Source organism: Grus americana, chromosome 17 (assembly GCF_028858705.1).
Source record: "Grus americana isolate bGruAme1 chromosome 17, bGruAme1.mat, whole genome shotgun sequence".
NCBI classification, from domain to species: Eukaryota; Metazoa; Chordata; class Aves; order Gruiformes; family Gruidae; genus Grus; species Grus americana.
This window is the reverse complement of record NC_072868.1, coordinates 419421-443148: the sequence shown is the minus strand read 5'-3', so window position 1 is coordinate 443148 and position 23728 is coordinate 419421. Positions and strand designations below refer to the sequence as shown.

General features: G+C 51.4%; 1 protein-coding gene and 1 non-coding gene across 2 annotated transcripts in view; one reads left to right on the top strand and one right to left on the bottom strand.

The window, feature by feature from the left end:
* LOC129214204 (rho GTPase-activating protein 39-like) overlaps positions 1-11532 on the bottom strand; it is a 55336-nt gene extending 43804 nt beyond the window's left edge. The window contains exon 1 of the mRNA XM_054845497.1: positions 11387-11532. Coding sequence (XP_054701472.1) covers positions 11387-11397 — 11 coding nt within the window. The 5' untranslated portion in view covers positions 11398-11532. The remainder of the gene's footprint in view (positions 1-11386) is intronic.
* Positions 11533-22388: 10856 nt separating this feature from the next.
* On the top strand, positions 22389-22460 carry TRNAE-UUC (transfer RNA glutamic acid (anticodon UUC)). The gene has a single exon. It is a non-coding gene; the product is annotated as a tRNA-Glu (tRNA).
* The last annotated feature ends 1268 nt before the right edge of the window (positions 22461-23728 follow it).

Sequence of the window (23728 nt, the reverse complement as noted above, 5' to 3'; positions counted from 1 at the left end):
CTACAGGTACCTCACAGTTCCCTACACTGAAGTTCACCTGCCACTTATTTGTCCAGTTCCGCAAGGTCCTTCTGGATTTCCTCACTTTCCATGAGGTATCCAACCACCTGAAGGAACTGAAGATCCTCTGCAAACTTGGGGATATCACTGCGCCCCTCCATGCCTGAGGTCACCCATAGGATGAAAACCAGTCCCAGGACCAGTCTCTGGGGCCTCACCCTTACCCATGATGAAAAATGACCACTAAGCCCTACCCTCTGCATCCTATGCTTTCACCACTCTTGGCTCATAACAAGACCTTTACTCCATGCCCACGGTGACTTAGTTTTTTTAAAAGCTTTTGGTGGAGAACCTTGTCAAAGGCTGTTTGAAAACCCAGATAGATGAAGTCTATTGGTCCTGCTACCCCCATGCTCACCAAGCTCCAGCAGGTCCATGAGGCAAGGATTGCCTTTACGTTAGCCCCATTAACTCTTTTCCAAGAAGCCGTGCTTGGCCACGCCTTCAGTGGTCTTGTTCTTCACTGCAGAGGCCCAGGCACAGAGGTCAGACCCCCTGGTAGGCCTGTGGTCCCCAGAATCTCTCTGCAGCCGTTCCCTAGCACAGACAGTGAGCCTCCTGAGGCGTACCTCCCCGGTTTCCCCAAGATCCCCCTCTTTTAAAAAAAGCCATTGCATTTGCCACCATCAATTTCTGCAATGTCAAGGGCACTTAAGCAACAGGATACACACAAAAGTATCTCAGCAATTTCAGATTTAGGATCCTACAGTACTCTTGAGTAAACACTATCTGTTCCTTACAGTTTCTTATCAGTTCCTCTGTTTGCTCTAAAGCTATTTCTACCGACATTCAACATGAGACAACTCAGAGAGCTCTTTTGTAGCGAGCTTGTAGTTTGCAAAGCCACAAAGCTCCTCCACTGGAGTCAAGATGGCCAAGAAATGGTTTACATTTTTCTATGATGGCTTTATCTTCCATGCCTCTCACACCTTGATCTTTGCTGCCGCCTGTCTCAAAAGGTTTCTGATGCATTTGAAAACTAATCATATTTGGCAAATTCACTCTTCAAAAATCTTATTCTGGCCTGCCTTATTTTGATTTTACATGTAATCTGCTGAGATATATACTTTTTTTTGGTCATCTTGTATGGATACAGCTTCCCCTTTTTGATCATCATCCTTCTCACTCCACCAGCCTTCTTTTCCCTGCGCATTTCCTTTTGTTTTCCGTCTTTCTTTAAAAGAAAAAAAAAAAGAAAAAAGTCTTTGATCTTTTCCTGGTGGAGGTATCCATTCCTTCTGAGCCACCAGTGTCATCACCAAATAACTTCCATATCACCTCTGGTCCTATCAGCTTCTCTTTAGAAGAGGGAGAGCGCTGTACAAGGCAGACAAATATCAGGGCTCTTACACAACTGCAACGACAGCCAGCCGCTTTTTAGTAGACTCAGGAGTAAATGCCAGCTCTATGGCAGGGCAGACATAAGTCTCATTAATTTTATTAATGCCACCAATTGTACAGAGCCCTTCATAACCACAGGCTCAGTGTTATCACAACCGTTCCTGGGCACATATGTACTGAGTTTTCACAGGTAACCGCATATTCCCAGTTTCCAGACACCCAAACTGAGAGGTTTCCAGCTGGAAGCACGCTATGTGACCAAGGCACCTCCTGAGGCACACACGAGATGAGAGGCAGAAGGGTCAAGGCTTCTCCTTCCTGCAGGAATACAGGACCACACTGAAGGGCAGCCAAGATCACAGGAGAGCAGTGTCTCCCTTCCAGGGAGCAGCCACAGCCTGAACCTTCTCCCTTGTTTTTGGCACTGCTGAGCACACAGAGCTGCGGTCAAGGTCAAGGCCCGCACGGCTCCTGCCAAGGTCCTGCCGGAGACAAAAGGCAGGGCCCAATTGCTAACAAACTGCAAAACAGGTTTAATCAGCAACAGGTTTTAATTTAAAAAATAAAAAAAAATCACCAATCAATTTTTGCCTGAAGCACAAGAAAAACAAGGGTTTGCATCTCCCAGCTGTTCATTACTCTTCTCGATGTCTCCTGTCACAGCTCAGCAGGTGCGCAGTTGAAAGATGAAGCCCAATACTCTTCTGCATCTTGAGCAGCATGGAAAGCTCTGCCACAGGGCTGCACCCCGGAACGGGGTTGGCTGCGTGTCTCCCAGCAGCACCCAATTCTCACAGGCAGCCGCACTGCCATTGCTCTTTGTCTGCAGGCCCACGTACCGCCTGTCCTAACAAAAGGCTGCACTTCCACAGGACCTACAGAGCAGCCCAAGGTCTAGGACAGACACACCTCATCGTTACAACTGTTTATGCTCACAGATGTTATTTGCCTTTCCCAGGGCAAACAGCCGCACCATTAGGAGGGTTTACAGCTATAGCCCTACAGGCAAAGCAGCACAAGTTTCTACAGCAGGTAACAGCCCCAAAATGGTTATTTCAGGGGGAATACTGTTAATTCATGTAAAGCCCATGAAGCCCTCTCTGCAGTTCACAGAAACTCCAGGTTTAACCCAGCTCTGGCTGGGACATGGAGGGCAAGAAAGGAGCATCGCAGGCAGCCCCACAAGAAATCTGTCTTTCTCTGACCATCCCCACACATTCACTTCAAGAAACGGCTACTGCTGCAAACAGTAGAGGTTTGAGCAAGGAAACAGGGATTAGACATGTGCCCTCCCCTGCCCGCACCAAGGGCCCACAGCGTGCCATTCCTGGGGGCTGAGCTCCGCTTTGGGCGGCCGCCACACGCACTGCCAGGATGGCAGTAATGGAGCCGCTGCGGCCAGCTGCAGGGATCTCATTTCAGCACCCAGAGTACAAGAGGTACGTGGTATCAGGAGACAGACACTCTCAAACAGGAAACTGTGCTCTTCCCCAAAGAGCCTGCGGTGCAGGATGCAGCCCAAAATCAACATGACCCAAGCACAGCTCATCACCCAAGCCATCCAGGCCAGGCAGGAACGTGCATGTCAACCGCTGGAAGTCATGCATTTTTACATTTCGAGCTGAACTCTGGGCTGTTTCACTGAGCTATTTGGTGATCGCCATGCTGTCCACCTTTTCCACAGTCTTTGCTTTGTGCTCCAGAGACAGTGGGGCGGACAAAGTAGCCTACGATGAAGTTTCCCCCTAGCCCCGCAACAAGCGCACCTTGCACCGAACATGCCGAGTTACTGAAAAGCTTCTCCTCCCCCACGCACAGACAGAGCTCTCAGCTCAGCAGAAGTCTTCCTTATCCAAATGGAGACAAAAAGCAAGGGTCTTCATCCCTCCAAGACCAAATAAAGTTTAAGCACACAAGTGCTCAGCTGTCAGCACTGGGTGGCCAGTGGGGGACTCTGCCATCGCACCCCAAGAAGCCGCCTTGCTGGGAAGAGTTACGGGGAGTCGGAGAGGCTGAAGTCACCGACATCTCCCCCTTTGCTGTACTCATCTAGCCCTCCTTGTTTCAGCAACAAGAGCAACCCAAAGAAGCGTCCCCCACCAAAGGGAGCTCTGCGCCGCAGCAGCTCTCTGCCAGCCTCCTTCTCTCGCAGCGGGGTTTTGGCATTCAAGGCCAAAGTCTCAACAACGTACCCAAAGTCACCCTTGCAGCACAGCGTCCAGAGCTGGCCCAACAGACTGTGAGAGAGGGAATTGGGTGATAACATCATGGCACACTGAAAGCAGAGTCAATCCAATGACTTACTGCTGCTGGAAGGATGGGGGCCCCTCTGCATCCCCCCCATGCTCTTTCCCCACAGTGCATCCCCAGCACTCATCACACCGGGACACTGGAACTCCTCAAATCCCACGTGGAGCTAATTCAGCTTGCTAACTAGAAAGCAGCCCATTTTCTCTTGCTTTAGTGAGCTCAACCATTCTGGTGACGGGACCCAGGGCCAGAAGAAACGAGAGTTGCAGTGCACACCTTCACCCCCAGAAGATCATCACTGTCTGTCTTATATTTCTTGCTTATTGCAACCGAAAACAGACTTCTGCTTTGGAAAAGCCTTCAGTTGCCAGAACCTCAAATGGGTTTTTTTTTTAAGACTAATTTCAAATTACAGCTTCAGTGCATTTAGGTTGAGTTGTCAGACCGCCACCTACTCACCAGGCATTTCCTCAGCAGCTCCTAAACCCATAGCAGAGAAAGGACCACGGCACTTGCTTTTTACTCTCATTTTCAGTGATTTTAAAACTAATTTCATGAAAATTGAAGTATCTTATTTCAGGGGCAAGCTTTCTAAGGAGTTTCCAAGCCAAAACTCTTGCAACTCTTTTGCCACTTGTGCTCTAATGGAGCACTGCAGCTGAGAGCCCAAGGGCCAGCACCGACCCAAGCACAAAGCCGCCCTCCAAGCCCCAACGCTACTTGCTTCATACTCATTTTACCGTACCGACGAAATGCAACTCAGCCACATCCCAGCCAGACTATCCATTGCATTACAATGGTATAAAGTGTTAAGAAAATGCACCTCCATATTACATCGTGCTTAGCATCTGTCCTTAGGCATACATAAAGTGCTGCTCATGCTGGCCGCACTCCAGGCTCTGCATCTCAGCTCACAGCCCTGTCGCCATCTCTTTGCTTCACTTGATGTTGATTCATCACCAAGAATTCGTAAAACAATTGGAGATTCTCCTCTCACCATAGCTTAGAGCAATGCTTGGAAGGCCTAATAAAATCCCAAATCTAATTACTGTATCTAGGGAGCAAAAAAGAGCTAGACAGTGTGGCTGATACACAGCTGGATATTTGTAGCTACCAAAGGACTATCAAAGAACTACAACATACATGAGGAAGAAACAGTCACCAAACCAGAAGGGAACCAAATATGGCATTTACAGTTTTACAACACACTGAATGTGTTGAAACTAACAGCTGGACCTTGAGTTACTGTTCAAATGCATATAAGGGAGTCTCAGAGCCTGGATTACGGAGTGTGACCACCTGCAGCTCACTCCATGTCTGGAAACAGCCCCACAACTGCCATTTCCCACACAGCACCAAAAGCACGTGGGGGACAAGCCAGAGTAGATAAGGCTGCATGGGGGGAGCATGACTGCGCAAGCAGATTAGCAGGGGGATGAGGACCAGGCAGCTCGGGGGGCCGGGACCAGTTGGCTGGAGCAGGTCGGGGTCCCAACAATAAAACCAAGCCAGCCACCCCAAGGGCCTGGCAGCCAGCACAGAGGCACCAAAACCTGCAGCCAATATCCACTGCTCAGTCTGGCCACCGCCTCTGGAGAGACATCTTTCCAGGCAACGCTACACAGCACTGCTCACCCATTGCATCCCCTGGGTCTGTATTTATTTGGCTATAAAGTCTCCTATGATAACTTTTTCTCTGTCTTCACTTTGTTACTGAAAATTTTTTACACCAATTCACCCTTCTCCTAAACCGAGCCCTGGCTGCTGCTTCACATGAACACCCACACGCAAGGCACTGCACTGCCTCCGAGTCAAAAAACCAAGACAGCTGAACTCCATGTGGTTAAAGGGGATTTGCTGAGCTCAGTCCCACCTCGTCGGGCAGCATTGTGCAGGGCTTTTCTTGGTATCACTGGTGATGGAGACAGTAAGCCTCTTTGTCATTCTTCTGGGGAAAAAAATAAACACAAGCAAAACCAAACAGAAAAAACAGATCTACAGAACAAAGAAGTTATCCCTGCTACAGCGCACCTGGGCCCCGGGCCAGCAGTTCATGACGTCCAATACGACACAAAATCCCACTACACTGAGTCTTTTCTGCCTTTCTAATGGGTTTCCAGCCAGAAAGCAGCAACCTTGTTTGCCCAGGTAGGAAACAGCCCCATCTGCCAAAGCAGCGTGCCCTATGGCAGTGTCCCCACATCTGCCAAGTTACACACACAAATGAGCCCAGCACAGGTTTAGGGTTTTTTTTTCCTCCCTCTGCTTGGCTTGTTTGTTTTTGGTAGATCATAAACCCTGTGGCCAAGAAAAAGGTCGGCTTAGAGGGGCCCAGGGCTGCTCTGCTCCAGGCTGAAAGAGGAACGCACAGGGCGCTCGCTCTCATCTTTGTTTCATCTCATGTCAGAGCGTTTGCCATCGAGGAAGGCAAAGTGCAGCGAGAGCTTAGCTTGGGGAGCTGGGCATAAGCAGAACACAAGAGGGGTAAGAAAATACATCCTCTATGTAGAGCCAGCTTTCTATTTGCCTCTGGTGGCTGACGAGGATGCCAATGAATAATTTTATTCAGATCTTTCTATTTTAGAAGTTCCCCAGCACTCCGCAGCATAAAGCCCTTAGCAGAATTTCATACAAGACATTAAGTCCAAATAGACAAAAGAGCCTGAAAAGAGAAAAAAATATCTCAGCATCTCCAGTGCTTTGGTCTTTCAACTTGGTGGTTTTTTTTTTTTTCCAGGAGGAATTATCTAAATTTGATATTGTCCAACCTGAGTCCGTTCTTTTCACCCGACGCACATAACTGCAGGAGGCCAGACACACCCTGACTGCTCAAGCTGCTACACAAGCTGAACCAACACTGTTCCTGGGGATCATGGAGTCCTTTCCATCTCCCATGCTTCGCTGCAAACAAGCAATCTGGATCTTCAGCATCCTCATTACAAGCATCCCAAACCTCTTCTGGCTCTGTGCATTGCACAACCGAAAAATGGCAGCTGAAAACACACAAAGAAAAAAGCTTGGGAGAGGATCTGGAGTGTAGATGGTTGACACCAGCTACACTGGAATTTGCTGGTCAATATTCAACTGGAAATATAAAACACTTATTCCTTACATCAGTAACCTCAAACACTTGGAACAGTAATTAGGATGAGAGAATATATCCCAAACAATGGTATTTTTTCCATTCTCCCACGAGACAAAGACCAAGTGCAAAAAAAATTTTCTCTTGACCTACAGTGTCTCGTTCCAGATGTATGAGCCAGATGGACCTCATGTCTGTTGCCTGAGTTAATACTTTCCTGCCACTCCAAAAACTGACTCCTTTAAGAAATTGCCCAAAGCAGAAGACTACTCTTCCCCATGGAAAGTATAAAACCAATCAGACAGCTTGCTTCAGTGGACACTCATGACTGAGCCACTAAAAAGCGCAAGACATTGTTTGATCATTAAAGCTGTCTCTCCTACAAGGGAGCCGCCTTTCTGTGCACCTTGACAAAGGCAGGAATTAACATCAAATGTGTAAGTAATGACGGCAGAGCTCAGAAACCCTCAGTGAATCCAGCTAAAACCAAATCCCAGTGTCTACTCTGGAATTTATTTTTATTAGAAACAAGAGGCACTTCACTAACTATTCAAATCTGCCCAGAGGGCTTTTTAAAGAAACACGAGCGTATACATGTCACAACAAGGCACAAATAATTGCGCTCCACTTGGGAAGGAGTGATGGAGCCTAAACAGAGCATTTAAAATTCTGACGTATTTATTTGCCGAAAGCTTGCAAGCATCTCCTCCTAATTGCATCATCCACCAAGAAAGCCATTTGGGTAGTACGACAGGAACGGAAACACTGGGAAAGGAGACCACAGGGAAGGAGGAAACACTCCTTCTTTCCTTTGAACTTCTCATTAGCTTCCATCAGAAGACTCTGGTGTATCCGGAGGTGTTTGCCAAGGACCAAGCTTTATGTGCAGAGTCTAACACCATAACTGAAGGCACAACTTCACCTCAGGAGCTAGCTCCAGGCCATGCTGGGCCTGCTGACAGGAGCAGCTTAAAAAGAGTATGGCAGGAATGGTGGACAAGATGACTACCTTTGTCCTCCACAGCTTATCACCCCTCTTCTGCCTCTGCCAGCAGAGCTACTGGAGCGAATACACACTCCTGGTTTCACTTACTGCTAGACAGTCTTTCACCCCTAAACTGTTTCATCCCAAGGAAACAGCCCTGGCAAGCTCACTGATAGCTCCAGCAGCACGTTCAGAGGAGAGGGGTTGACACCAGGAGTCCGTGGCAGGGATCGGGCTGCCGATAAGCGCAGGTGGGAGAGGTTATCTCCACTGATGTCGGAGAGCTAACAGAGACCTTCGCTACCCCAGCTCACTCGCTGTGAAGCGAGTTACCACTGTGCTCACCCAGGAGTAGGCTCACCCAGGAGATGAGAGCGGGACAACCTGCTGGGAGCAGAAGCTTGTCCTGCGGTCACAGCTGCTACAGAGAGGACGTTTATTCCTGGTCCTATTTAAGCCAATTAAGAAGAGGGTAAAACCAGAACAGGGCACAAGGACCCAGTTCAGAGGATGAGGAGAGCTCTGCACTGGGTAACAGTGGAGGTTCAGATGCCCTGCCAAAACCAGAAGACCCCTTTGCTACAAAGCCACAGCTGAGTTCAGACACAAGGAGTCTGTCAGCAGCCTCAGGGCAGGCTGATGAAATGTGGAAGTTTTCACTCATTCCTAAATTAAAGCTTCTGAAAAAACACAGAAGCTGGTATTCAGGCAAAGACAAATTAAAGCCTGAATTAATCTGAATTAACTTTATGCAACAAACACATAATCAAGACAGTGAGATTCGATAACAAAACTGAGAGTCTTCATCGTAATCAGAGCATAAAGCATACGAGTCCCTTATATTTTGTATTCATTGAATTAAAATGGCCAGCCAGACTAGTAGGTTTCCCACTGCACAAGTGCACTCAGTGACACCCCCAGTCCTTCCAGCCAGCTAACAGCTTCAGCAATCCCCAGTACTCCTGGCACAGGCTCTCCTGCTGCTCACATCAAGTTGTTTAATTCAAACAGCCAAAAACACGCTGCTAAAACAGCAAGTCCCAACTGAAAAGCTTTCTTCTCCATAGGTAAAATGGCAACCAAGTAGTATTCTTACTAATGCATTTATCTGTCAAGAAATACAGGCGTAACACATTCTTTTGCAACTTCAAAGAAAGGGTTCATGAACACGAGTATTTATTAAACTGCACTGCCAGGGGAAAAAAACCAAACCAGCCTCATAGGCCAAAAAAGCCAGACTCCAATGGTAGTTTATGCTTCGTTATCTTTAATTACAGAAGCGATTCCATTAAAGCTGATTCAGATCTTACAGTCCTTCCCACAGTCCCTCAATAATGATAATAGTTCTTCCTCCATGGGGGGCGGGGGGAGGGAACCAACAAACAGTTACAAAACTGGACTTGGGTGCCACCAGGCAGTTGCCCCCATCCAATGAAGCCAACCCCAAAAGAACAGCAAGATTGATTAAAAAAATGCCTCAAAGATCAGACACAAACACATTGAAATCTGCAACATTTTCTTACCCATTAGGCAGTTCGCTACAGGAGTCTCAGTCCCTCCTCATCTTTGCACCACGGCACATTACATCTTTCTAGAGATCAAGTAAATCAGTTGAACAGGAGGCATTTGCCTTTTGTGCCCCTAAAGCCGGGCAGCATTCAGCAAACCAGATTCTGCATGTCTTGTTGGCACGTTAAACGTGCAAGTCTCTCATGAGGTTTTCAGCTGCAGATCCAGTACCGTCAGGCTGAAAGCAGCCTTTTGCATCACAAGGACAACCATAAAATTCTCTCGGTTACAAAATGCACCAGGCCAGTACACTTAGATCTCACTGTAGCTTATGTGCTCCCAGCTAAGGCCAAGACATCTGTTTCAGCTAAGCAAACCTGTTGTGAATACAGAAGGCATGTGAACTATCCGACCAAAAACCTGTCTTCAAAATCTGCATTCCTGTAATCCGCTGTGATCTCAGCATCACTCCAAATAGCCTCCATCCAACTGACAGGAAAGAGCCATCTCATCAACCCAGCAAACACCGAACTCAAAAAGCACCAAAGAGACAGTCAGCAGGGATACGCCGGAAAAACGATGCTGAAAACCAGCACAAGGAGCACTGCACTCCTCTGCACTGGCTAGCGGAATAATAGCCCCAAATCTACACGGCTTTGTCAGGTTTTCCAATTTATTTACCAAAGCGAGCAACCTGCAACCCCAATCCCCAAGCGCTGAGTGCCCTTTGCTGTCACAAGCAGGAGGCAGAAGCAGCCGCTATGAGTTGCTGCTGCTGGCAGACGAGAATGTGGTGCTGTGCTAATCACTTTGCTCTGGATGAATTCTGGTATTCTACATCCACTCTCAAGGGGATTTGCTATCCCTTCCCAAGATGTTCCTTTTTACAGACTAAGTCAAACTGTGTTCTGGTGGAAAAGATGCAGAAGAAACAAAAGAAAAAGAAAAAAAAAAACAACTTCAAATGCAAGAGAAAAAAAATTATTCCAAACACCTTGCACCATCACCGAGGTACCGGGCAAAGCGCCAGCACAGCCCTCCCTCCTCTCCCCCAGACAAAGAGAATGTGAGAAGCCAGCTGAAATCTTGTGCCCCTGGGGAGAGCAGCGCTCGCAGGAATGTTAAATCGTTCCGAGCTTTTCATCTAGGATGGAAAAAAATGCTGGCAAACAGCTCAACAGCCACTGGCATCAGTCGCGAGGAGGACAGCTTTTCTGCCAGGCTCTGTACCTTCCTCCCAGTGGAGCCAAACTTAATTCAACCACTTCTGGCCGACAAACCAAGGCGCAGAACGACCAGGAGGAATTCTTCCTGAATGGGGTTATTCAGAGGAGCCATAAAATCCGCCTGCATTTGTCAGAAGCAGGATGCAGCCTGGGAAACTGGCCTGGCTACCTGGCCCTCCATTTTCACTGCCAACAGGTGATCCTGGCTCCCTACCCACTTCCCAGTGAGGAGTAAACCTTCTCCTGGTCACCCCCCTCCAGCAAACCAAGTGCAACAGCCATTCCTGTGCTTGACCAGAAAAGCATTGTCATTTTGTAATTGTGTTTAATTTTTTAAGCAACCAAGAGCAATCTACCTGTGCAACCCACCCTGGAGCCTGCAAGCATGGTCTGAAACAGGTACAAAATCAGAGGCTGCTTCTGACTAACCGCTCATCTTCAGAGGCGCGAGGGCTGAGCCCGGCGCAGTGTCCGGGGAGGGCGATGCTGCCGCCGTGCCGGAACCGGGGCCCAGGCAGGACGGGCAGCTCTGGGTCAGTGAAATGCGGGGCCACTCGCCTGGCTCGGAGACTGCGAGCAGCCCGGTCCGGCAACAGCCGGCGTGCCCGGGCCTTGCGGGGAGCCGATGAGGTGGAGCCGGGCGGGCGCGGGAGGTTCCCCCGCGGTCAGGCCAGCACAGGCAGGAGGCGACCCGGGGAGCGGCTCCTCGCACAAGTTGCCCGCTCGGCTCGGCCTGGCCCCTGCCGCCGCCACAGGGCCCGGCCCGGCCGTCCCTCACCTGCCCGCCGGGCCCCGCGGCGCGCCCGCCCCCCCCCCGGGCCAGAGGCGCCTCCCGGCCCCGGCCCTGTCCCGCTCCCCGCGCTGGCCCCGAGGGCGCGGCGGTGCCTCCTTCTCTCCCTCCCGCCTCAACAGGTGCGCGGCGGCCACACTCACCTCTCCGCCATGGCCCGCTCGGCCGCGCCACCCGCTCTGCCCGCGAGCGGGGCAGGATGTGAAACCCGATCCCGGCCCCGCCCGGGGGGCGGCGCGGCGCGGCCCGGCCCGGCCCGGCCCGGCCGCAGGGACCCCTGGCCGCTCCCCGGGTCCCTCTGCTGGGGGCCGTCGCGCCGCACCGGGACGGGCCGAGCCGGGAGGGCCGGGCCGGGGCGGGGCGGGGCGGGCAGCGGCGCCCGGGGCCGGCGGCAGCGGCGGGGCCCGCGGGCCGAGGGCAGCCCCTGGCGGCGGCGGCCGCTCCGGGGCCCTCCCGAGCCCCTGGCGCCGCGGAGCCCCTGTCCTGTCCCTGCCCGGCCCGACGGGGGGAAACGAGGAGGGGAGAAGCGGAGCCGGGTCCTCAGTTTTGGGGAAGCTGAAGTATTATTCGAGCGGCAGGTCAATGGCGACGGTCAGCTGTCGTGACCGGGTTTGTGAGGAAAATCGTGGTTAGCGTCAGGAGCTGAACCGTCCATCACGGGTGGCGTGGGGCTCTCGGGGCACAGGCAGGCCGCACGCCTGCTTTAGGGGCACAAGACCACCTGGAGACTCTGGTCTCACACGTCACCTGTGCTCGCTCCTGGGTCACGGCCGCCCCCGTGCATAATTTTCCACGTGATGGGTGTCGCTGACACTGCGTGCCACTGCGCCCGGAGCTGGCAGGGGGTGTCCAAACAGGCAGCAGCCCCCCTGCCGCCCACAGTTCTTCAACGGCTCTGCTCTGCTCTCTCCTATTCCTGACACCCTCCAAGAGCGGGGATGGAAAACAGCACTTGGGCAAGTGGGACTTGAACCAGCCTGGAGAATTGAGAGAGGAAAATGTCTCCATCTACGCTGGATGCCTAGCTGTCCCTGCGAGGTCACGGTGGGATGATGAGCCTTGGGCCAGCCGGTGGCATAAGGCTGCCATGCATCTGGGTTTGCCCAGATGTGCCCTCTTTTTTGCCCTGGCAATTTTGTCTGGGCAGATTTTGGGGACTTTCTGTGTTCGTCTGCGTCCTGAGCACATAGTAGTCTGCACAAGGCTGTGTGTCCCCTGTGCATGCATGGATCAAGCATCAGCGTACGAACAGCAATTCAGAGGCCTCGAGAAAAGGAAGAGCCCTGCTCCTCAACCAGCATTGGTCTGAATAAACAGGCCTTGCATTAAAGGTCAGCCCCACTAGATCAGCGTCTGTCAGCCTCCAGTTTAGGGTTTGTCACTTGGCACGGTGGCACAGCAGAGCCCGGTAGCTGCTGCAATGTGGCACTGCTCCCAACAAATTTCATATGGGGTCCTGTTACTCCAGAACAGGAACAACCCCATGTGGAGGCAAATCCTGGGGGTTGAGCTGCCTGGATGCCTCGGACCCCTCTAACTGGGGGTGCAAGACTTGGCAGATACTTGGTGGATTTTGCCACTAACAGTGATTTTTGGCCTGTATTGCACCATGCAGCAAATTTATGCTACAGTCAGAAATGAGTCTGTTCAGGTTATTAATCACCCCGGGCGAGTCAGCGGATGGGGTCCCTGCGCAGAGTGATACCACACTTGTGGTGCTCTCTTGCAGACAGCGTTTTGGCACTACTGAAGAAATTCAGAGTAACTTAATCTGAAGACATTCACGTGAAAGTCCCACTGCACTTTTAAATAACAAATAGAGAGACAGTGAGATCATGGCCGCTCTGCTCACTGGCTGGACACGCAGCTGCGTTGAGCTTACCAGGGGGGTCTGTGCAGCGGGGGCCGGTAGAGAGCGGGGCCCCCGCCGGGGCTGCAAAGCTGCTGGAGATGCCTGTGGTGCTGCGGGAGAGTGGGCAGGGGAGGCTGAGTTTTGTGGGGCTACAGGGCTCAGGGACTGAGGCGTAGGCTAGCAGGGAAGGAAAGGAAGAGTTAAACCAGGTCTGTGTTGGAAACAAAAGTTTGCTGGTGTAGCTCTAACATGGTTAATTTGGCAGCTTTCCTTGTGGAGATGCAGATATTGTTCACCTTTGCCAATAAAGGCTATATCTGTCCTCTGCGGGAAACAGCGATACTGGGAAAATGCTTATAGCAGCCTGACGGTCTCTGTTCAAGGGCTCTTGTAGATACAAACTTGGTGTACAAAAACCTTACAGCCTGATGGACACTGCTGTGCTAGCAAGTGCCTTTGGACAGACTGAAAATAGAAGCTGGGGAGATGGGAGGTTGCAGGAGCCCCAGCTTCAGGGCCCCCCAAAATGAGTGACCCAATGCAGCACACGGGAAGTTGGCTGCAGGAGGAACCAGACAAGCATTCTTCTTTTCTGTGATGTTCTCATTTTATTTTGCATATTCAGGGTTTGATGATAATGTGTAGGCTGTTTTCAAGTGACACCTCGGCAGGCTTGCTGGAGAACCTGTAACTTCATGGGTTAGCTGCTGCAGCTAAAACTCTTGGAACGTGATTCTGCACATAGCACACTAAGAGATCCTGTCTCTCTTGAGGCAAAGCAGGCGAGCTGGAAGCTCTCAAGGACCCAGGTGACATCTCATGAGTAGTCAGTCCTACTCATGGGCTAGCAGCCCTGTGCTGCCTTGCACAGAGTCATGCAGCAGGTGGACATCAAAATGAAGAGCAAGGAAACCACCATGAAGGCAGAACCTCCGTACCAGAGGATGGTCACATACCCGCTGGCACTGAGGACACTCTTGGGACCAGAGGTCCCCGCTGCTGGAGGAGGAAAGCCGGGTGAAAGGGGGTTCAGCTACCAGGGACGATAGATGGTTGTGAGGCTGTGACTTGCACACATGTGCAAATCTGCCAGACCAGGGTCCACTTCTTCAGGAGAGCCAGGGAGCGTTGGAGGACATGAGCTGTGTTGACACCAGTGACTCAGGGAGGGGGAGAGAAATCCCGGAGAGGAATAGATAAGCAGCTAAGGGAAAAGCTTATTCTGTGGGACCACTGCAGAGACTTTTTCAGAGGCTTTCACAGCTCAGGCAGTCCCGGGCTCAGGAAAACATCTACTAGTGGTACCTGGTACAATAACACAAGGAGGTCCTCCTCCAGAGATACAAGTAGGTCACTGTGTGGCACATACACAGGAGATCAAGCCCACCAGTCATGGTGCCTGCCATCAATACACCAAAGATGGCAGCAGGAGGTGAATATGAAGTGTCTGAACAGTCTCTGAGAGCATGGCAAAGACATTGCAGTGTCTCTGAGAACTATAAACCCTGGCTCTTTTGCTAATAAAAAAACCACACTGCCTACAAGAAGAAACAGCCTTCATGAATTGTGAGGCTGTGAACACCAGATCACTGTAAGATGAATTAAGAGATGTATGATCAATGTTTCCAGGCCAAAGTATCCCCTTGCTGCCTGTTCTTGGCCGGAGGATATTTCCTACAACTGTCACTGAAGAACTGCGAAAGGAGCCAGCTTCCTGAGATCATGTTTGAATGTTTCTTCAGATGTTGCTTCCAGGTGGAAGAAACTGTACCCGGTGTCATACACCCACCCCCCTTTCATGATGCTGCTCGGCTGGTGGACGTTCGTACTTGTGCACACACTCTACGTCAGGACACGGCAGGTAGACGACCCTGCATGAGGGGTCTTCCTCATCTCTGGGTGTGGAAGAACTGGTGATGCTAAAGGTAAGAAAATCTCGGAATTGCGCTGCTGCTGCCCTGCCTGCATGTACTGGGATGGGGAGATGGCGCAATGCCCAGGCAGATGTGCTACAGCTGTGAGCGCAGCCAGCACGTTGCCCAGAGGTTTGGGCCAGTGGGCACGGCCCTTGCTCTGCCTCTGCTAACAAACTGGACTGCACAGCTTGCAACCAGCCCAGCCCAGCCCCAGCCCCACAGAAAGTGTCTCCATACACAGCAAGGGGGGAGTAACAGCTCCAGTCAGTTGTGAACAAACCCTGTGTTGAGGAGAGACTGGGAGTAGGCACCTAAAATGCTTGGCAAGGTGTGGGTGTCTGGGCTTACGACCCAGTGCAGCTGCAACCTTGGATCAGCTGTCAGGGAACCAGCGACAGTGGGAGGATGAGCTGAGAGATGCTTCATCGGGGCTCCCTGCTCCGCTCAGGAATTGGTCCTCACCCCTCACAGGTCCTCACCCTCGGCCCCACCTGATCTACGTTCCAGTGAAGCTTGTGCCAGGCCTGGCACCTTGCTGACCCCGACCCACCAACTGCCTTTACCTGGAACCTGCCTTGTCACCATGGACTTGTCAGCAGTCACTAGACTGTGGCTGACCCTGGTTACCATCACCGAAGCTGCTCTGCTCCTCTTGCATGGTGAGTATGGCACTGCCATGCTGTCACCTTGTCTCTAGCTCGCCTGTCACCTCCTGCTGCCCCCAGCACCATGAGCCACCATGGCTGGGAGCAGGAGCAGGAGCAGCTCGGTGCACTCTTGTACTGAAGGAGCCAATAATACCAGAAGATGTTCTGTACTGTGGAAGCCATATGTTAAATAGCTCAAACTGCTACCAAGTTACTACTGTGAGTGTCTATGTGTGGGCAAGATTTCTCACTGTAGGCAGCTCTTTGTTGCAAGAGGAAAGAAGATAAAGTGCTGGGTTGACCAGGGGGTGCAGTTCTCTCACATGGGTGATGGGTTCTCTGTCCTTGGAGATTTTCCAGGTTTGGCTATGCAAAGCCATGGTTGAGCTGATCTAGTGTTAGTGATGGTCTCGCTTCAAGCAAGAGCTTGGCCCAATGCCCTCCAAAGGTCCCTCCCAGTCAGCGCATCTGTAATTCTGTGGCAAGGGGCTTGAGGTTCGAGCTGGGCAGCCAGATGTGGTGAATTCTCCGTTATTTCCGAGCACAGACATCCTGTATCAAATGTCTCAAATACCTTATTGAACGGGACCGGGCTGACCCGGATGCAGGAGTTGCTGGCTGAAGTTCTCTGGATTGCGCGCTGTGAGACTCCTCACCAACAAATGGTCTTAGCATGTATGAGGCAAAGAAAAAACATCTCTGTTCTTAATTAACCCTGTCTGTGTTTTGAAGCTGACTGAAGATATCAAATAGCCCAGGACTGTCCTTTTGAAAGAGCTAGCTGGAGATATTTGGCCATTTGTAAAGATGCATAGTTTTAAGCAGCAATCAGCAAGGTTTTTTTATAGTGGGCATGATGTAAATTTATATAACAAGCCAGATGTTCTGCAATGGGGCTTTTTAAAAATCATCCTGTCCCAATTTTTTCCATCTTACCGTCTTTAGCTCCCTTGCAAAGTAAGCAGTCATGCTATCGCATTACCAATTGGCAATGGCAGCAGCTGGCTGTAACCCAACCTTAGCAGCATGGGACGCGGAAACAGATGGAGCAGCAAATGCTCTTTGTTTCCTCTCCTGCTTTCTAAACAGATTGTGACTAAAAACATACAGGAGAGGTTTCTGCCATCTTCCCTGCTACCGTGGCTCCCTGGCTGCTGGCAAAGCTACAGGATGAGCTCTCGCAGGGGTTACTGCTCCCCACAGCAAAGGAGAGCCCTACCTTTTTAGAAGGGAGCTGCAAAGAGGGGAAGGGCATCAGATACAATGATTACAAGCCCTTAGAGGGGAAAGAAGGGTGCAGTGGGTGAGATGGCTGAACTGAGCTGAAGGGTCCCCGTCCATCAAGTCCTGCTCCTCCTGCTGCTCTGAGTCTGGGTTCCGGTGTTCATCTGAGCCTGGGTGAACCACGTCAGCTTGTTGCACTGGCACAAAACAGAAGTGAGTGGTATTTCGCCAGGCTAGTAACCTGAACTGGCCTGATGGATGATCAGGTGAGCACTGGATGAGGATGAGGAGAAGAGCCAGGAGAGAAGAACGGGGAGGAAGGTGGAGGTGGGAATGTCCCTTGTGAACCAGAAGATCGACTCCGCTGTCCTGGGTAGTCCTTGTCCCACAGCTAGGCAGGCACGGGAAGGGAACTCCATGTTCCCAGGACACTTTCTATGAGCTGAACTCTGACCCTGCTGGCAATGAAGGTCGGGAAAATGTCCACAGCAGAGGTTTGCCTGCTTTGCTTCAAAATTCCCGTGGGATGAAAACTCCCCAAAATAAGGTGCGTAAGGGACTTTTACTCTGTCACAGCCTCTCACACCTCTTTGTGTCTTGTAAGAGTTCTGCTGCTTTCAGCCTACGTCCTCTAAGGATTTACCGACTGGTCCAAACACACGAGCTTGGTGCAATGGTGCTCTCTCTTCCGCAGGAGACATTATGCATTGGAAACCGTGGAACCATGCGTGGGTCGGCTACACGAGTCCCACCGTCAGCTGCCTTGACCTGGGGGACAGCTGCCCAGAGCAGAGGACACTTGCCGAGCAGCAGGTGACCAAGGCCGATGACACGAGACTGAGCTGGCACCGCCACGTGCGCCCACACAGCAGCGTGAGCAGTGGTGACACAGCTGTCCCATCTCGCTGCAACTCCCTGCTCCCTCTCCCGCTGGGCTGCACGAGCTGCCTGACCCGTCTGGCTCTGCTGTGGCTGATGTTTGTGCCAGACAATGTAATATTGTTGTGGGTACTTGCCAAGAACTGAGTTTATTTTTTAGCCACAGACAGAACCTGTAATTCCTCAAGCTAATCCTGCAGTCTGATGGTTTTTTTCCTGACAAGCCTTGACAAATTAATTGAATCCCCATTTCTGTGAGAAACCTGGAAGGAAAGTCCCACAGTCAGGACTCCAGAGTTAAAGAAAGACGAGGATTCACAAGGTCACCTCCACCATTTCTTACCAGAGCAGAGGCTCTTCTGGGGGTATTTCTTTCTGGCCTTGTTGTCTCCTGGGGCGATCATTCAGACATCTCTCCAAGACACTGTCAGGGTATTTTGCATTATAATCTGCCTAAGTTTTCTCAGCTTCATCCAAACATTCCTATTCTTGTTAACTATCACAAAAAAAATCTGCTGCATTTTGGTGTTTATAGATGTCCCCAACTGAAATATCTGCAGGTTGTTATTTCTCACCGTATCCTTTCAGTGAAATTATACTGATTTGGTTTTTTAAAACTTAATCCTTCTTGCCCTCAGATAGTGTCTTGAGTTCTGCCTGCACACTGCCTGCTTACTAATACATGCTGATAACAAAATGTCCTATAATGAGTGCAAGAAGTGGTTTATTACTCTTTATCTTTTATCCTTTCTCATACAGTCAAGGGTTTGAGGACCGGCCGTGCTCCTTCTGAAGTCAGTGGGAACGGCAGCAAGTTCTTTGCTCTACCATGTTACTGCAGGGAGAAGTTCAGTTTCTGAACCTGTGGCTGCCAGCGTTGCAGTGCCAAATGTCCCTGGTTGCATTGGCTGCGCTGACTTTGTCAGGCAGGCTCGGTTCCTCTCAGCATTCAGGTATTCAGCTTTAGGCAAACCACTTTGAAAGCTGTTCTTTGCTAGTTTTTTAAACATCTTGGGTATCTGCTAAGCAGACCAACTCAACAAACAGGTTCTTGTATTTTAATTTGCATGCTGTGCGCACAGACTGGATGCTGACAGCCTGAAAGCATGCATGTCTGTCCAAATACCTCTGTGGCTGCCCTTTGTGAACAGCTGTTCACAGAATCACAGCTTCACAGGCTGGTTGGGGTTGGAAGGGACTTCTGGAGATCATCTAGTCCAGCCCCCTGCCAAAGCAGGATCACCCAGAGCAGGTCGCACAGGATCGTGTCCAGGCGGGTTTGGAATCTCTCCAGAGAAGGAGACTCCACAACCTCTCTGGGCAGCCTGTCCCAGTGCTCGGTCACCCTCAGAGGGAAGAAGTTTTTCCTCATGTTCAGATGGAACTTCCCGTGTTCCAGTTTGTGCCCGTTGCCCCTTGTCCTGTCACTGGGCACCACTGAGAAGAGTCTGGCCCCTTCCTCTAGACACCCACCCTTTAGATATTGATAAGCGTTGATCAGATCCCCTCTCAGGCTTCTCTTCTCCAGACTAAACAGCCCCAGCTCTCTCAGCCTTTCCTCATACAAGAGGTGCTCCAGGCCCCTCATCATCCTTGCAGCCCTCCAATGGACTCTGTCCAGTAGTTCCCTGTCTGTCTTGAACTGGGGAGCCCAGCACTGGACACACAACTCCAGATGTGGCCTCACCAGGGCAGAGCAGAGGGCGAGGAGAACCTCCTTCGACCTGCTGGCCACACTCTTCTCAATGCACCCCAGGACACCATTGGCCTTCTTGGCCATGAGGGCACACTGCTGGTCATGGAGAGCTGCTTGTCCACCAGGACTGCCAGGTCCTTCTCTGCAGCGCTGCTTCCCAGCAGGTCACCCCCACCCTGTACTGGTGCCTGGGGTTATTCCTCCCTGGGTGCAGGACCCTACACTTGCCCTTGTTGAACTTCATTTGGTTCCTCTCCGCCCAGTTCTCGAGGCTGTTGTTAGAGGAGAGAGGAAACACTTGGGCTTATGCCTGAGCAGCATCTCAGGGGACCACCCGATGCAAACCCCAGGTAATCCCCCATGACAGCACATCTGTAGGAGGCCCTGATCAGCCCCACCATGCCAGAGCAGTCCTGTGGGACAGCCCGGAGCCCAGGCTCTTGGGCAGCTTATGGGAATGAGGCAAGTCTGAGGTCAGCCTGGGAAGTCAGTCTGCCAGTCGGGGTCAGGATCAGGCCAGTGATGGTGACCGGGGTCAGACAGAGCCCAGTGACAGCTGTGCAGGTCCCTAGTGACAAGGCAGAGCTGAGGCCAGGCCAGGCATTCAGTCTGCAGGTCAGGGTCAGAGAGACCCATGGCTGGGCACGGCCATGGGCACAGGCACATCAGTGGGAGCACTGAAGACACCACATCTCCAACACAGCTCAGATGGGGACTGAGGGCCCAGGGCTGATCTGAATTGGGGCTCCTGGGCAGGGCTGGGGTGCAAGCCCCAGGTGAGGCTGGTCAGAGCTCTAAGGGCTTGTTAGCACACTCGGGGCCCTGAGAACAGCTTCACAGGCAGGTATGGTTATAGCATGAGCATGGTCAGTCTAAATGAAGCCAAAGGTCTGCCTCCCCCAGTGTCCTGATCTCCAGGAGTGGTCAATAAAGGGAGACTTTCCCCCTTCCCTCATACACAATTCCTGGGCAAGCAGAGGTGGAGGGGTACATATGTTGGCACTGCTGCTCCGTCTACTGACACCTCCCCAGAGCTTCTGGAAGGAGAAGGAGCATTGTCCAGCACTGAGACTAGAAGAGAAGCTGAGGACAGGCAGGTTGATGCATGGGAGAAGCTCAAATCTCACCACCAGTGGTGCCAAGTCCTTGGGGAACAAATTGCCCCTCATGTCACAGAGACAGGCTACAATCACCTGCCAAAAAAGCAGGGACCTCTGACTGGCAGCCAGTCCCTCCCCACGTCCTTAGCACAGACCACGGTGACTTGGTGCAGGCAAGGGGCTGCAGCTGGGATCCATGCGAGGAAATGGGATCTGCTCAGATCGACCTTGTGCAGTTACCGTCAGATCCATTTGACACCTTGGAACCTATTCGGGATCTTCTCTGCTGGCATACGGACATGGGCTGCACCAGCTTCACATTTTGAAGGGTATTTTATTCTCAATTTAATATTTCAATAGCTTGCTTTCCCATGTTTTATAGCCATACAAGATACAAGCCTATTTTTAGTATTTTTTCTCCTGGTGATATAAACTGTTCTGAGCCATTTTTGCTGTCTCCATGCTTCTTACAAGCATGTTATGCTTTTGGCTTATTCATTTTTAATAAGCTCTTTTGGGACGAATTTCTTTGTTGCTGCTGTTCTTTTAATGATACCAGATTGAATACATTATATTCACTCTCATACATAGCTTTTTTAATAGCACAGTTCTGAATGAAACCCCTCACACATCTCTGCACTAAACCCAGTTGCTTCTTTGATGTTCTCCAACCAGCTGCTCCAAAAATCAAACCTTTGTGGTATCTAAAATGTAGCAACTACATCACATGCTGATGTGACATTTACTCACTCAATGTGGGAGTAATTGGAGACTGTTCATTATGATGGTGATGTTATCTGCCTCAGCAGCCCCTCTGATCTCCTAAATACATTGCTGTCACCACCACTGGTTTTGAAGACCATTCACTACAGTAGTCCTAATACTCCCCTTTGCCTGTTTAGGTGTGAATTTTCTAACTATATGGGTTCAGTGTTACTGGTTGGAAGACTAAAATCGTTTAGGCACATTGATGCCGAGGTTTCTTTGGCATCCAGCATCGCTCCTGCACAAGCACAGCTTAGTCGGTTCTTCCTGTATAACCTGCAGCCTGCTACTGCAATGTCCCACTAGCAGCGTCTGCCTTGTACCACCTTCTGATCGGGGGTTCGCAGTCAAAACTGGGCGGTCCAGTTGTTCCACCTTATTTTTTGATTGCTAGAATCTGCACAGAAGCGCATTTGTGGCTGTGTCTTGGTTTCTGCACCTTTTTAGGCCGGAATTCATTGGTTCATTCATCCTCTCATTGCTCATTTCCTTCTTCTTCCATTTCGCCGTCCTCCATCCCCATCCTTTGACTCAGGGAATTTTAATGACTTGGGGAAGGACGACCCTGCGTTTTGCGGGGTTTTGCACATCGGTCGTCTTCACTTTGTGCAAAACCTCCCCTGTCACTCGACGAAGTGTCGGCAGCCCGACTCCTTCGCTCGCAGCCCACGTCCGTATTCCCACAGCCCCCGAGCTCTGTCCCGGGGGGGGGGCTCTGTCCCGGGAGGGGCTCTATCCCGGGGGGGGGGGGCTCTGTCCCGGGGGGTGCTCTGTCCCAGGAGGGGCTCTGTCCCGGGGGGGGCTCTGTCCCAGGAGCGGCTCTGTCCCGGGGGGGCTCTGTCCCGGGGGGGGCTCTGTCCCGGGAGGGCTCCCACCGCCCCGGTCCCGCGGGTTCCTCCCTTCACTCGGGCAGGTCTGCACGGGGAAACGCCCCGGCGCGGCGGCCCCGAGCCGGCGGGCAGCGCGGGCAGGCGGCGCGGGCAGCACGGGCAGCACGAACACAGGCAGGCGGCGCAGGCAGGCGGTGCAGGCAGCAGGCGGCGCGGCAGATAACGCAGACATGCGGTCCCACATGGTCTAGCGGTTAGGATTCCTGGTTTTCACCCAGGCGGCCCGGGTTCGACTCCCGGTGTGGGAAAATGCTAACCTTTTTGCTTACTACTTTTTTTTTTTTTCCCTTCCCCTTTTTAGTTGTTAATCTTGCGAGATCCCTTCCACTATCCGCAGCACGGAGTAACGCAAACGACTCCCACCTCCACATCAGACCCTCTGCATCTCCCATTAAGTGAATGCCCTGGTGCTCGTAGCAGAGTCAGGGATGATGAAGAATCACCAGCAATGGCTGGCATTCCCCACAGCAGCGAAAGCCAGTCTCTCCTGTGGATCAAGCCATCAGCTGGGAAAACTTTTGTTAGCAAACATCTTACTAAGAGCTTCCTCTGGCCTTCCTGTCAGCCCCAGAGGTGAATCCAGCCACGGCTGTAGCAACTACACCAACAGCCCCACAGAGCCGAACATCCACGGCCGATCAGCCGGGGCAGCACCATGACACGTGAGGGCCAGCACCAGGGCTGGACACGGAGCTTATACAGTCCCTCATTAGCCACCCCCGTCCAGTCCGTAAGTACCCAGCCCTGTGTCTGCCGGGTTCATCCTTCCAACAGACGGCGGGGGGTGCCCAGGGAGCTGGGAGGGGACACAGCCAGGAGAGCTGACCCCACTGCCCACAGGGATATCCCATACCATATGGGTCATGCTCCGTATAGAACTGGGGGTGGGCTGAGAGGCAGCGTGGCTCAGGGATTAGCTGAGCATCAGCTCTGGGTGGTGAGAAATTGTGCTGTGCATCACTTGGTTTGTATATATTATTATTGTAATTATTATCTACCTTTTTTTGTTTGTCCTATTAAACTGTCTTTATGTCAGCCCACAAGTTCTCTCACTTCCACTCTTCCGATTCTTTCCCCCATCCCGCTGGGGGGGAGGGAGCAAGCGGCTGCGTGGGGCTGAGCTGCCAGCTGGGTAAAACCATGACAAGGCGGCATGGCAGCGCGGTGAGGGAACGCAGGCGGCGCGGTGCTACAGGAACAACCACAATAACCCTCGTTGTGGCTGAGAGAAAACTATTGCTTTTCTTTCCAACCAACCTGCACAAAAATGATTTACTTCGAATAGGCCTATTACAGTCAGGCTTTATTTTTTATTTTTATTTTTAAACAGCTTGTTTTTCCTAAATGTCCCAAATTCAATGAAGTTGACCAGTTTAGCTTAGAAAGATGTGGAAACTCAGCAAGAGCTTCAGGATCTTTTTAGGCTATTAAAATTTCAGGGGCTTTGTTAGAAATGACACTAAATGACACAGTTGCCTGGGAATTTCATGAAAACATGAAGGTTTTATTTGGAAAT